General features: G+C 32.0%; 1 protein-coding gene across 9 annotated transcripts in view; it reads right to left on the bottom strand.

The window, feature by feature from the left end:
- LOC106789101 (bromodomain-containing protein 2-like) overlaps window positions 1-15311 on the bottom strand; it is a 23149-nt gene extending 7838 nt beyond the window's left edge. Inside the window, exons 1-17 of one of the 9 annotated variants that reach the window (XM_014752971.1) lie at window positions 13573-15310; window positions 12839-13516; window positions 11079-11366; window positions 10662-10710; window positions 10139-10180; window positions 8830-9078; window positions 8535-8729; window positions 7837-8442; window positions 7279-7356; window positions 6827-6922; window positions 6392-6493; window positions 6065-6210; window positions 5826-5976; window positions 5181-5745; window positions 4920-5078; window positions 4696-4815; window positions 4428-4577 (exon numbers count right to left, since the gene is read on the bottom strand). In XM_014752971.1, the coding sequence (XP_014608457.1) occupies window positions 4428-4577; window positions 4696-4815; window positions 4920-5078; window positions 5181-5745; window positions 5826-5976; window positions 6065-6210; window positions 6392-6493; window positions 6827-6922; window positions 7279-7356; window positions 7837-8442; window positions 8535-8729; window positions 8830-9078; window positions 10139-10180; window positions 10662-10710; window positions 11079-11089 (2719 nt within the window). In that variant the 5' untranslated portion in view covers window positions 11090-11366; window positions 12839-13516; window positions 13573-15310. Of the gene's footprint in view, window positions 1-4427; window positions 4578-4695; window positions 4816-4919; window positions 5079-5180; window positions 5746-5825; window positions 5977-6064; window positions 6211-6391; window positions 6494-6826; window positions 6923-7278; window positions 7357-7836; window positions 8443-8534; window positions 8730-8829; window positions 9079-10138; window positions 10181-10661; window positions 10711-11078; window positions 11367-12006; window positions 12140-12838 lie in introns of those variants that run through there. The other 8 variants (XM_014752973.1, XM_014752970.1, XM_014752972.1 and 5 more) reach the window with 8 other exon arrangements.
- Window positions 15312-15592: the final 281 nt, after the last annotated feature.

The raw sequence follows: 15592 nt of genomic DNA, 5'->3' as shown, positions 1-15592 counted from the left end.
TATTATATATATATATATAATATATTTATATAATATATTATATATATACATATATTCTTATTATTATTTTATGATATATTAATTCTCACTATGTACAAAACGTGTACGCAGGTGTGTACTACTCCTATTGTTCGCAATACACACAAAAACAGATGAAATGTAGGTGCACTTCCGTGAAAAAGAATATATATAAGTGTTTTCTTTTGAATAAAGTAATTTTTTTCTATATGTAATAAAACATTAGCAATATTAAACGTTAAGTCTGCTTTTGCATATAACGATATGAAAGGAAGAAGAGCGACATCTTAATTTTCATTAAGGATGCAAATCAATTCAGACAAGTGCCTGCGTATAGAATAAAATGCTAGAAAAAATTTGGAAGGCAATATATAAACATTATTATAAAACGTTCTATATATATATATATATATATATATATCTCACGTTACAAGCTAATGATGATTGTATTATAAGTAGAGATGCATACGACCTAATTCAGCGCACGCTTTTATATGTTTTTTTGTTGTTTCAGATATTTCTAACTAATCTCAATTGAAAATTTGCCTATGAAACTTTCAATAGTTTTTTTTTAAAAATCATCAAATAATATAAGATACACCGTTTATCGCACAAGTATGTGTGTATATTAATTGTAATCATTTAATAATTTTCTTAAAATTCGACGAACACTTTTTTCTGACCAATCATTGTGGTTTTTGTGAATAATGTTAATGTCTTTAAATACCCTATTTTTGTTGTTGTTGTCAATATGTTCTTGTTTAGAACAATAAGTACGCTGTGCTGCGTGTATAATTAATGATACCATTTAATTGTACTTGAGTGCAATTTTGATCACCTTTAATTTAATTAATTATCAAATCGCGTATTCCGCAACACTTTGAATATCTATAAAGTGCTCTTTTTCAAGTACTTTAGGATGTAATGCTGATCACGTCCGTAATATCGCCTTATACAAACATTTCACTATGTATAAAAATTAAACTTGCATGATATTTCAACAAAAAACATTATCATGAATCTCAGACATTTACAGATAAAAATACAAAAAAAAAACAAAATATCATTAAAATTAATATTTCTTAAACTTTGCGTATAAAAGACTTTCTAAAAATGTTTTATATATAGTAGGACGGGTTTAAAATAATATAATTACCTCATAAACTGTTTATGAACTTTATATCTCAAACTGATGATACGTTCTAGGCATTGCTATATAATCTTCAAGTTCTAATGCAATAAGAAGTAAAATTGGATTCTAATATGAATTATCATTATTATTATTATTATTATTATTATTAATATTATTATTATTATATTTGATATATCAAGGCATGTAAAACCACACCAACTTTGTTATAATTATCATTGGCATAATATTGTCCCTATGATACGAAGACAATTCTTTCCACTTTTATTTGTCAAACTCGAGCAATGAAAAATAAAAATAACTGACAATGGTTATAGATGAAGAACTAGTGATAAATAAAGTAATGACACGACGATCAGCAAAGCTTAGCAGAGTGCAAACAATGTGTTTGGAGGCTAGGGCACCTTATTTATGTTGGATATCCATTATCCTCTTATCCTTACTGTCTTTTTCTGTTATATATTTAGATTCTTTAATTTTTCTTCTTACTGCAATCGTAATCTGTCTTTCAACACGCTTCTTGGTAAGCTCCCCTTGCCTTTCTCTTTTTCTATTATGTCAAGACAAACCATGTATGCTCAAAGTCACATAATCTTGCAACAAAAGAAATCATATTACACTCATTCAGGCGATGGTCATTTAGCTCCGTACGAATCATCATTGATTTTGCGTAATCAACCTGCTTAATTAGGCATTATTATTTCATCCAAATGACAAAAATAATTGATTTCTTCATTTCCATTACATCTCATATGAGTAATATAATGCTATTTTGCACTTATTTATTATTACTCTTGCTTACGAGATAATTATGAACATAGCAATCAAGTTTAAAGAAAGCACTTACATAAATTGGCTTTGCAGAGTCATGTCTTAGTCAAAACGTAAGCAGTATCTATTTAACATTTGAAGAGGATATACATATGAGATTACCCATGAACCCATTTTTATTTTTGTTTGTTATTTTTTTTGTTTTCATTTTTGTTGTTTTATTACACTGAATGCACATTTTCTGATATTAATTGCGGAGGCGACAGATTTGAAGAGTGTGACTGACTAGCATGTGATAAATATAGGCGCGAAAGTACATCTATTAAACTCATAGAATGAGCTGTTTTACAAAACCAGCCACCAATACACATTGTCTGCAGCATTTGTTACCGGTTGTGTATGACATTTTATCGTTGCCTGATTTACTCCTTTCGATTAAATTAAGCATCAAGTCCACATAGTCTAATCCATAAATGCGAATAAAAATATTCAGTATCCTAAGCGCACTTTTATTCATCCAAATAATCCTAATATATATACCCACTCACAGTTCGATAAAAACGCTTCTTATTAATGTCACTGTACTAACTTCTGAGAAATGATACGGCATGAACGGATCAATATGAAAAATCAAACTCAATGATATATCAAAAAACACAGTAATACAATTATTGCTCTGCTTATGAATTAATGTAAATAAAGATTAAGTTTGCAAGAGTTAACATACTGCATGAGGTTGCTTAGATTATGATGAGCAATGTAATTTTCAGGACAAGCTATAACTTTCCAAGGTACTAATACTTGGCACTACAGTCTTTCTATATGTAATATATATATATATATATATATATATATATTATATATATGTATAAAAGTGTAACTTCACATATCCAGAAAAATATTATTTTTCCAGTTTGTTTTTCTTATATTACAAAATAAGACTGCAGTGAAAAATTCAGTAACCTTGAATGAGGAATTATATTTGACTTTCGAGCAACAGAAAGTATTGTCAACACTGATAGAGCAAGAGAAAATATAATTAATTTATTTTACCTTTTTTTCACTTCTTTTTTTTTCAATGAATAATGTAACTCGTCAAAGAACCTGGTATGGCATATTATGGTATCCTCTAAACACAGTCTGCACTCCACTAGTTCACCTTTTTCTCACCATTGCATTTTGTCTCATAAATTAAATAAAATTTTTTCGGCTGTGTCAAGTTTCAAATATTTATGTCCAGTGACATTTTTACTGATTTCTATATCAAATTTATATTTATACATATATGCATATATATATATATATATATTATATAATAAAATTTTATATATAAATTATACATATATACGTACACATATACATGTATAAATGTAATTTCTGTATGCTTTTATTATGAAAAATCAAATGAAACTTGTCACTTCATTTGTACTTGCATTAATATAACGCACCACTTATACTACACGAATAACGCCGTCCTAATAAATACAATAGTTAATAAGCAAGATTTAGCAGTTTAAGAAGATATTTGCGATGATTTGTGCAATCATAAAATAATGAAATCCCTAATTTCGTATATAAGTTTATATGTAATTAATCATTCTTTTTTTCGCAAAAATTTTAATATCAACAAAAAATCTGTACTTTGGATTTATTTGAATTATCAAGAGAAATGTAACTAAAAAATTTTTATTTTTTGGATGCTTTTTTATTAACAGCATCATATCATGTGATATTTTACTTTAGTATTAATGATAAAGCTGCTATAACAAAACAAAAAAATAAAATAAAGTAAAACAACATAAATGAAATAAACTGTTACCGAGTAAAATTAAATTTTGTATTATTTATTAAATATATACTTAATCACGTATGCATATACATATATCTAAATTTAAAAATATCACATGATACAACGAAGTTCTTTAAAATAAAAATATCTAGTTCTGAATATTATTTAACATATAATTGATTCTATACTGATACTTTTTAAAAATCCAACAGACAGAAAATAAGGAAAAACAAAAACAAAACAAAAAAGACATTAAACCAATAAATTTAAAGAATATGGAACCAGAAAAGATTCTAGAATTATTTTAATTGTTTAGTTTATTATCAAGATATATATATATATATGAAATATATGACACGCTTTGTGAATAAAGTTATAATATAATTTCAAAAAACAAAACTGATTTTTTTCACGTGTATGAATTATTTGTATTCATAAGAATTGAAGGATACCATCTATAAAATATAATCGATGCGTTATGAAAAATAATTTTGATAGAAATACCCCAAAGTACATCAAGGATTAAAAAAGAACCTATCGTTTTCTAATTGATATATAATAATACTCGCAAATAACCTCGTAATTTGAAATCTCACAGAAGAATTATTTCACGTTCTTGCATTGATACTACTTTACAATAAGTAGTCCTTTGTTCCCAAGTACGGGTTTAATAGTAGTTACATGAAGTTTATATCTAACCTGCTTCGCTGTCGCTCGAATCACTGGTGCTCGACGACAGTGAACTACTGCTGGAATCACTATCACTGCTACTGCTACTTGAAGCGGATAATCGTGAAGGTCCACTGGCACCTCCAGTTCCAACTACGTCGACTGACTTACTACTGTCTTCTATAAAAACAAAACCGCATTTTTATGGTTACCCTTATAATTCAGGAGAAGGGAAGAAAAAACAAAATAATAATATAAATACAAATATAAGAGTAAAATTTAAAAAATAAAAATGAACCTTTCTTAGCAGTTTTCTTCACGTTCCCCAATTGACCAGTTACGTCCTGCAACCTTTTTTCTAATTCTTGCTTTTTCTCTGCTATTTGCTCATCCTTTGATTTTCCACTAACTTTTTTATCTATAAACAATTGTTATATTATATGACACAGTGTAGACTGATTTGGAAAAAGTATCAAATAAGTTTTACAAACAATATCGGAATAAAATTTTAATTAAACTTACGTGGTTTTTTCCTGAGACATGATGCAACGTAGCTTTCCAACTCTCTCAGGGTGGAAGGCTTTAGAGTTTCAAAATCGATTTCAATCTCGTCTGGATTGGAATCCCTCAATGAAGGCTCCCGAGATTGTATTATGTGAACAACTCTACCTAGTTTATCTCCTAAAATATGAAAATAAATAGAAATTATAAATTAATATAGAGACATATGTTATAATAAAAAGAAATACTATAGGAAGGTAAGTTTATTGCATTATAACGTACCAGGTAATTTATTAATATCCAAGCTAAGTTGCCTCTTTTCATCGTAGGACATTGGTTTAGCATTGTCTTCATCCTCTGAATCAAATGTTATTGGAGGTGGTTGATTGATTGATTTCTTTTTATTCCCACTTGACCTACTATTCGCTTTCGGCCTTTTGGATGCAGTATTAGCTGCAGTAGCCTTCCCAGGACCTCTTCCTTTACCTTTTGATTTAGCATTCGTTGCAGTTGGCAAATGATGACCTAAACTTCCTGTCGTATGTGTTTTATTTGGTCCTACTGCTATCGCTGGATGGTGAAGATCACTACTCATACCACCAGGCATTTTTAGATCACTTGCGCCCATTGCAACACTAGCTATACTAGTACCAACACTGTCAGAAACACTGGGAATTCCGCCGCTTGGTTTCATAAGTTCTTTCATGGCACCAGTATGACTACCAACAAGGCTACTACTTTTATTACTCATTGGCTTTGATTTTGGTTTTTCCGGCTTCTTCTTTCTGCTCTTCTTTTTACCACTTTCTTCGACTAATTTTCTCATTTGTTCTTGCATAGCTTTAAGCTGTAAAAGAGAATATTAACAATATAATTATTACTCCTTCTAACTGTATTTATTACATAAGAATAAACAAAATTAAGAACCTCTTGTTGAAGAGCAACTAATTTCTGTGTACGTTCCTCTTCAGAATCGTCACTATCGGAAGAACTTTCGGATCCGGAACTGCTTCCACTACTACTGCTACCCTTCATTACTGACATACTTCCCAAAGGCTCGTCAGGTACTTTTGCGTACCTTATTAATCAAATTCAGTCGAATTAACCGGAGTTCAATTCCTTCATTAATTAAATGAAGAGATTATTTTGAATAATTATTGACTTACCTCATTTCAAAGACGTCCTGAAGTTTTCTAGCCATTGCAACGACATCATGATCTGGAGGATTATATTTGTAACAATTGGTGAATATAAGTCTCACATCACTAGCAAATTCTGGGGCTGTTTTGTATTCGCGAGTATCCATTTTAATCTGTAGGAAACAAACACGATTGAGTACAAGAAACAAACCATTGTATTCTATCGAAAAACAGAAAAAACAAATAAATAAATAAAAAAGAAAATAAATTTAAGCTTTCCTAACATCATACATACATACGTACATACATATATATTAATGAAAGTATAATAATTTCATAAAAAGACAATCTTACCTTTACAGTACCAAGATCCATTGGTTTCTTAATAATGTCATGATAGTCATGCAGACCTAATAGCTCTGCATCAACTGGCTTATAGAAAGGCCATGCATAACCCTGTTAAGAAATTAAAAGTATGACAGACACTGCAATATACTGTTAAAATAAATTTTAATTTAAAAGAATAATAAATAATATTTATAGTATATACGAAATCATTTTTCTGGTAATAAATTATTTTAATATAATATCAATTTAACCCTTTGATTGCAACGGGCACATATACATCCACTCATATTCATCAATATTATACAAAAGTATTCAAATGGACATTGACATACGTGCAAATATAAAACCACGCATAATTAGATGGTTCCGAGTTTGAATGTACAACACAATCAAAGGGTTAATTTAATGCTAATTATTACAACTATTGCTACTTATAATTACCGAATGTTTTTTAGAAAAAAGCTCTTTTAAAATCTCATTGCAACATTTAAGTGATTCCGAAAGTTTTTCTTTAGATTTTCCATTATTATGCGGAGGCTGAAAAAAATATAAAAAGTTTAAATTAGTATATAATATTATATATGTAATATTGAGCTAGCTTTTTTTTTATTAAAAATACAGTTCTTAATTGCAGCATATAAAAAAAAATATAATAGTAATAAAAACTGAATAAGAATAAGAAGATTAGAGAAATATATGTGAAAAATAAAAAAGAAATAAAGTAATAATTTATATTTTGATTAAACACATTGCCAAACACTACAAATGACTTTAATTTTAAGCTCTACTGAAAGGATTATTCTTAATATTTAATGACTCAAAAATTTAAAAATAAATATGATAAGACGACACAAATGAAAGGAAGGAATGTGATGAAGTAACAGTATTTATACCTGTTGGCCCATAGCCCCAATCAAGGGCATGTTGGCTTGGTGAAATGACACTAAGCCGTCTTCCCCTTGCCTCGTTGGCTGAAACAGCCCCGACATGAACCCTTTTGTTAATGTCTATATGGAATGAAATGATCATGCATGCAGGGAATGACTGTGTATGATTATGATTGTAGACATTAAAAAAAAATGAGATGTGAAATACAATAATAAACATTTAATATAAAGGTTTGAGATTATATTTTTAAAGATTTCTAGAAAAACTACGTTTTCATTTAACTCATAATTTTCATGCAGAAATGTTTCTTGCAATAGATTTGACTGGAATCAATTTACAAAGTACAAAACTCTAGACATGTCTGTGTACTTTCTTTTATGAATAATAAACATAACACACAGCAGCATTTTTGATTAAAAAATATAAGCTAACATGATAAAAGAACATAGCAAATTTGAGCTCTTTAAATTATTGAGTTTGATCATATCATACCCAGATACATTCGTTTTTGATAATAATGCCGATTAAAGATAATGACATATATCTATATGAAATATACATACCTTTTTAATCTGTCTACCAGATTCCCGTCTTGCTGGAATTTTTGCATTCTTAGAATCCAATGGAGCATAAATTGGTTCGAACGAATTAGCTGTAGGGGTTGTAGTGTCAGCTTTTCTTTTCACTCCCTTTTTCAACTTGGCTGGCTGGGATGGAGGCATTACAGTTGGAGCTGTGGGAACCTGAGGTGGAGGTGGTACAGCTGATGCCGTTTGTGGGTCCATAGCTGGTTGCGCATGGTAACCACCCGTTGGAGGGACAACTTGTTGAGGCAAAGAGTTGTGAGTGGCCATTGGAGTGACTCCTAAGCTCGACGGTGGAGGAATAGTAGTTGTATTCGTACTGCCCGGTACAGAAGCAGGTGCTTGTGTTCCGAGAGGAGGCATAGGTATGACACCAGTTGTACCCGCCGAGGTGGCTGAAGGTGCCAAACTATTTGGTACACTGGATGTAACAGCTGCTGCTACCGAGGAAGGACGACCTCTTCCTGTACTTCCAGTTGTTGTCATTCCAGCAACTAGTCCTCCTACTTTGCCAGCTTTTTTGCCTTTGGGCCCTTTTGGAACCGGAGGATCGAGTTCCACTTCTTCTTTCGGCATTTGTGCAACCTATTATATAAATGTACAAATTGTGATTTTTTTTTGTCTCCTGCTAATATAGTCTTCTATAAACATTACATTTTACTATTACAATTTATTACCTTCGAAAGAAACAATTTTTCGAGTGCTTGTGCCATGACTACAACATCCTCTCCTGGCTTGTTGTAGACATAGCAGTTGGTAAACATTGTATTGAAATCCTGAATACATTCTCTTCCACACCAATAATATGTATTTTCTAATCGTTTCTTTATTGTTCCCAAATCCATTGGTTGTTTGATAATTTTGTGATAATCCTGTTAAAAATAAGATGATAAATAAATGATAAAATATAGAATAATAACATGTAATCGACAATATCTTACATGCACTATATAAATATTGGTTTTAACGTACTGGCAGATTTAGCTTCTTCGCATCTACAGGTTGTTGAAAAGGCCAGGCAAATTGGTGCTTCCATACTGGTTTTAGTACACCCTTTTGCAAAAATTGTAATTGATTTGTAACTCGTCCTGGACGATTAGGAGGTGGAACAACCGGTGGTTGCACAACACCGTTTACAGGTTCCACTGTTGGCTCTTCGCGAGGAGGTGGTTCTTTCCCCGGCGTAGCTGGTGTGGCCGATGCCTTACCAGGGGCACTCGTCTATATTTTTTATTTGAAATTTGTTAAAGATGATTCAAGTTATGTAACATGTATTTGTTAGAGCTACATCTACATTTTCAAAAACTGATAGAATTAACTACTGTAGCAATAGAAAATTTGCATTCTGCAAAGCAGTATAAAGATTTTATTTCATTTAAATATATAAATAAAATTTACTAAAGTATAACAATAAAATATTTTTTTAATTACTGAAAGATTTGTCTTGTGTTAGTATTAACAGTTCTTTAAACAAAACTTGAACAGAAAACATTTGAGATATGCGATAAAGCAAACTGTAGAAAAAACTAATTTTAACCATTTTTCTACCAAATTCCCTATTTTGTCAAATTCAAAATAGAAATAACATATTGCATAAACTTATTTAAATGAAAAATAATATATTAAGTAGATTTTTCTAATAGAATTTAAATAAAAAATATCATGAAAAGATTAATAAGTGTTAGTAAATACAAAACGGCATGCAAAAGATAATCCTTCATGCAGCGAGCGAATTAGGCTGCTAAATATTTAAGTTCCATAGCTGCGTACAAGCAATTTTTAATAAAGGTCCATGTCCCAATATAAATATTTGTACTTTCTATGCTTTGAAAATCTCTAAAGATAATATGGACATCGACAAAATCTTTCTAGCATGTAGATCATGCAAGTTACATGGGAACAGTTTTAAATCAAAGTTTATATGTAGGATATGAACAATTACATATCGAGATTAATATTGATTAACACCAATTTCCAAATTTTAATAACATAAATTGATTAAAAATGATGGTTTTTGTTAGATTTATTGATATGAAGATAAAGAAATATTTAATTTTAGAGCAAAGATAGGAAACAGATTTAGAATATTTCTTCTAGTTTTAGAATCTACGTTTGTTAATTTGCTTTTTTTTGCTATTTAGAAGCTTACGACTGCATACGATTAGATTAACATATTGAAGCAAAATTATAAATTGTTTCTTTTAGTAAAGTGCAAATTGTTGATTAAGATGTCTATTATATATCTTATTTCATAAAATATGGAATCAACATGGAACCTCACCTTCGGTATATTACACAGCCTTTCTCGCTCCTCCACATCTAACTGTAATTCATATGTACTTTTCAGTCAAATGGTAATTAAACTTAACACATTATGAATTTGTAAATTATATATGAAAATAGCAATATTCATGACGCATAGTTTAGACAAATTTGTTATTTATATAAACAAATGTTAATACCCTTAACATTTTTTAAGGTGTTATATAATTTCATGAAAAAGCAATGCTTTCTGCTATTTACAAAGCCTATAATTTAACATATATGTGTGTGCAGTTATAGTTATTTATTACCAAGACTATTACTTTATATTTAGTAGGATATTTTACATTGGAGGAAACGTTATTAATCGTATATTTATTGATAATCTTAAAATAAACAAGTTTAACTACGAAGAATAATAAGTAGGATATGTGTATAGACGATGAACAAATTTCTATATAATTTCCAAATCTAGTGTTAGTAGATTAATAAGCAAGCTGTGCTACACGCTACATTAAATACATTTATAACAAGTTACTCACCGAATTATTTTGTGAAATAGTATCCACCTGCTGCATCTTGACTTCGTTTCTGAAAAAAGAAAAGCAAAATTTATTTAAGTATTCATTTTTCTATATGTAAATTATGGTTAACTATAAAAGACTATTTTTTAATATGTATGCGACTTGTAATATTTATGCGCTTTGGTTACTGCGCTATAGTTAAAAAATACTTGAATGTAACCAAATTGACATAATAATAGTAAAGCTGAATAAATCAAATTTATACAAGATTTTAATGACAAATGTAGTCTGTAGATATGTCATTTGCGATGCTACTGAAATAAAAAATTGAAATTCCTAACGAAACAAAATGATATAATGCCACATTAATATATATATTTGTAATTTCCTTGTATCATAGAATGCATCAAATCCACGTTAATGAGCTATACCAACCTTTCGGACATATATGGTACATAAATGCTATGCAGCAGGTAACTGCCTTACGCTGATGCTCGATGCTATGAGGCTTCATCAACAATTGAGATGGCAAATAAATATTTTGAATTGAACACGGTTGCTCATTAATTGCTTGTTGGGAGAATCGCACTGCAACCACGGAGATTGATGCTGAGGAGGCATAACACTACTAAAGCCTACCGAATGGTAGTACTTTGAATGTCAGCCCTGTATACCGCTGTGATACTCCGTACCTCCAGTCAATACTCGCGATACTAGCAACATCTGAATAACATAATAATAATACCCGATAGTGTATAAAACCCTAAAAATTCATTTATTTTGTTCAAACCAAGTTAAACATTTACACGTATAAACAAACACTACACTATTGTGCATACTAAGTTCTTCTAATGCATGCAAGATTACAAAAACTTTATTTCTTTTTTTTAACTTTCTGTTATTATTGCAATAATATAATCTTTATTTTGATCGATATTTGAAGTAAGTAAAGCACGTTCAAATATCCCTTATTAATTTCTTCCTGGTTCCTTTTACAAAAAATATCAATTTAGATTTTATAAGAGATACTAATATTGCTTTATATGTATTAAACGAATAAAATTAGATGATTCTGTAGCATGACTTGAAAGAACAAAAATCAGATTCAAAATGAATTCGTTTTAATGAATAGTAAATCATAATAATTTATAATAAAGTGATACAACAAAACAAAACTTTATTTTGTGATCTAAGCCTTATCGAATATTTAAAGGTTAAGATACAAAATTCTATGGTAATAGCATCAGTAAAAGACATAAGATGATTCTCATTGTCGACAGAGAACTAACCTTATTATTCTAAAAGAATGCAACTATGGAAAGAAACTAAAAAAAGTGAAAAAGACAATAAAAAAAAATCATACCAAGATTTATAACAGCAAGGAGCAAGCAAACCAGTGCAATAAGAACAGCTGAGTCGATTCAAACGAAAAAAAGAAATAATTCGTCAACGATCCACAAAGCGAGGGCGCGTCGCGTTATTACAAATAAAAATTCGGTTAAATCGGGGTTTATGGAAGAGAGAGGAGAAATGAAAACAGGTGTTCACGAGTCATGAAAATGCCGTTAAAAGTAGGAAAGCTGAATAAGAAAGGTAAGAAATGATGTGAAGAAGATGGAAAAGTAGGTAGAAGTAGAAGAAAAAGAGGAGTGGAAGACGATGATGGGGGAGGAGGAGGAAGAGAAGAAAGAGAAAGAAGAAGAAGAGAAAAAAGGTCGAAGAATGAAAAGACACGAAAGAAGACGAAGGAGACTCGAGCGAAATAAGCACGGAAGATGGAAAGTAGGAAGCACGAAGAAAAAAGCGAGAAAGTGAGAGAGAAACGAATGGTGGAGGGGGAATGACGACAAAGAGTGAGGAGGGGCAAAGCAATGTGTAGGAGAAACCCGCGCCCACAATGCACTGTCGAATACACAACAAACGCCAGCGGGACGCCGTAGAAGAATTTAAAGCAAGCCACTCTGGGTAAAATAAAGCATGATTTCTAAGCGCGTGGATATTTGTAATCGTCTTTGTTAACACTCGCTTTAGCGTAGGTTTCATTCAACATGGCGGTGCGGCCAATCGGGAAAGAAAGCTCCCAAGGGCCCGCTACCGTTACCGAGCGCAACTTACGCATCGCGTTACGGCGCATCGTGGCATGCATTACATTTTCTATTAAGTTATAAACAATATTCTTAGTCAATTCATATTACCTGATCGTTAATGGGCCCACTTTCCTTTGGATAGCGAATCACGGAAAAACACTAGTACTATTTGAGTTCGGAAGCACGCTTTCTCCCTGCGTTCACTACTAGTTTGCTCGCCTTGGTGCTGTTATGGCTGCCGCCGCGGCCCACCACCACCGCCACCGCCGTCCTCGTCCTCCTCGTATTAATCCGTCTTTATCTTAGCGATTGCCACTACCACTACTATTTTCCTCGTAACCGATTCAGCGAGTACACCACACCAATTAAACACTCACCCACTCTCACAAACGTGAACTCGCGGCACAATCTCGAACGCGTGCATCGGATAACGCAGTCTGCAGTCCCACTGCACTTCTCTATTCCCGACTTTATACTTACTACACTTTAGTACTTGAAATATCGCTATTGCCGTTATTGTCGCTGCTATCGCTAGCCCGCCGCCGCCACCGCTGCCACACTATACACTACTACCACCGCCGCCACCGACGTCTTCTTCGCTCTGATACTACTACTTCCTACGACGACCGCGATGAGTTTATGTATACAACAGTTCCAAGATTCACAATTTAATATGGACGATCGTCTCTCACGTAAATATCCCTTCAATGGATCGTGCAGAGTTACATTTACATTTTCCTATCAACTTGCACTGCCTAAAGCCTTTTCTCCATCACGATCTTGTATCTAAAAACTTAACGACCGTAGCACCAACAATGGCTACGCATTCTTACGCGACGTACCGGATGGTCCTGTTCCGTAGTTCCTTCCGTAATACCTGTCTCTCTCCCCTTCCCGCGCTTCCTTCTATAGAAAATTCCTACGAACGTTCACGAAGTTACACGAAGTTACACGAGGTTACACGAAGTTTAACGCGCCAATTCTGACTCATCTCAATGTATACAAAACAATTATCCTTTTTTGTTAATATGAAAAAAATTATATTCTTGTAATAAGAAAATAATATTTATTTAGATTTTTTTTTTTAGAAAAAATATAAAATAGTAAATTTGTTTTCGAGCATTCGTTGAACGTTCGCTAAGATTCTGTTTCTTTCCGACCCACGTGGTGAAAGTTTCTTCCTTCCCCCTTACTTCGTAAACAAATAATGAATACTTCGAATGGAATTCGAACGTGTTTATGAAAACATTTACTTGTTTACTCGTTACGGTACCTTATCATATGAGCTAGCTATCGTAAACTATCGAATAGCAGCTGTCGTACAATGTTAGAAGATAAGAAACAGAAAGGGCTCGGGTAGAATGAGAGAGAAAGAGAAAGAGAGAAAGATTGGGAAGAAACAAGCATAAGTCTTCCTTAGTACCTGTTTATAATATTAAAATATGACGGGCGGTGGTGTACGGCGTGTAACACGTATATAATAATCATACATATTCGCTCTATAACATAAGAATGCGCTTTATTAACCAATCCAAAAATCAACGGTTAATTTCCGTCGTTCCATATTCACCCATAATGCCTTTTCGTACATTCCAAAAAGAAAGGAATCCGCGTTTGGATCATTGGAAAAAGATCTAATGTCTTTCAATAAAATATGTAAATAAATAGACTGCTTCTGATAATTAGTTGTATCGTATGAAAAATATTAGCCCGCCTTATTAATAGGCGCGCAAATGTCGGTCCGATTCCGCGATTCTTTGATTAAACACAATGCATTTATGTAGCCGAGGACAAAATCTATAACGGCTTTAGCCAAAAGCATAAGACGAACGGTATCAATGAACACGTTACAACGTAAACGCCACTAAGATTTAATATATGGATAGCATAGGATGCACGTGGTTAACTTTACGCGGGTTCGAGGTAGTATTATTCCATTATGACGTGCTGCGTCCTATAGTCATTCCGATAGTTCCGTTACCTATATGTTAAGATGGCGGTTGTACTAATTAATGATGGATCGACCTTTGCTTCCTCGATCACCCTGCCACACGAAACGCAAAACTTTTTATCGATGTTATCGTTTAGAGACAAATTTTTATTCGAAAACGATATTAACATCACTAGGGTGACGACCCGCACCAAAATCTACTACGTATTCGCTACACGTCGATCAGATATCGTGAACGCATGACACGGTACTACGGAAGTCAACTACGCGATCCAAACGTTTCCTTTACAATTTCTAAGTAATATGTCTTTTATCTAAATAATCACAATTTAATATGACAATTAATCTTTTCTTTTCGATTTACATTCGTAATTAATTCAACCAGCCAACTTTTACACGAACGACTTATAACACTACTACTAAAGATGGCGTGCGTCTCCATAAAGGACAGAAAATCACTTTTCAACTAGACACATCCATGTCTTTCACCGATTAAATTATCATAAAAATCACGGATATGTTTAAATATAATCTTGAATATAAGAATATATTTGGAAAATCATTTAATAAACCGTTCCGTTATAAATATGTCATTCGCATACTTGACGACGACCATTTTTCGTTTGAATGACGTCAGAAGTAATACGAGAGTCAAAAGTCGTCTATTGTTAACGTAGTATTATTGATGCATTGCCTCATGTATTTCCGGTCGAATATTTCATGTCTTGTTCCGGTTAGCGATTGGTTTTCGTCAGAAGCGTCCTCTATCGTGGACCAATCAGACGAATAGTAAGATATTGATGAGTCATCGTTCCTCTACTTTCTCTTTCACTCTTCACTAATTTCTAATCTTATGAAAAACATTATTGCATTCGTTATTTATTAAGTTCATTGAACTTTGTAATAAAAAT

This window comes from Polistes canadensis, unplaced genomic scaffold (assembly GCF_001313835.1).
Source record: "Polistes canadensis isolate GaletaPanama2010 unplaced genomic scaffold, ASM131383v1 scaffold_164, whole genome shotgun sequence".
NCBI lineage: Eukaryota > Metazoa > Arthropoda > Insecta > Hymenoptera > Vespidae > Polistes > Polistes canadensis.
This window is presented reverse-complemented; position numbering and strand designations above follow the sequence as displayed.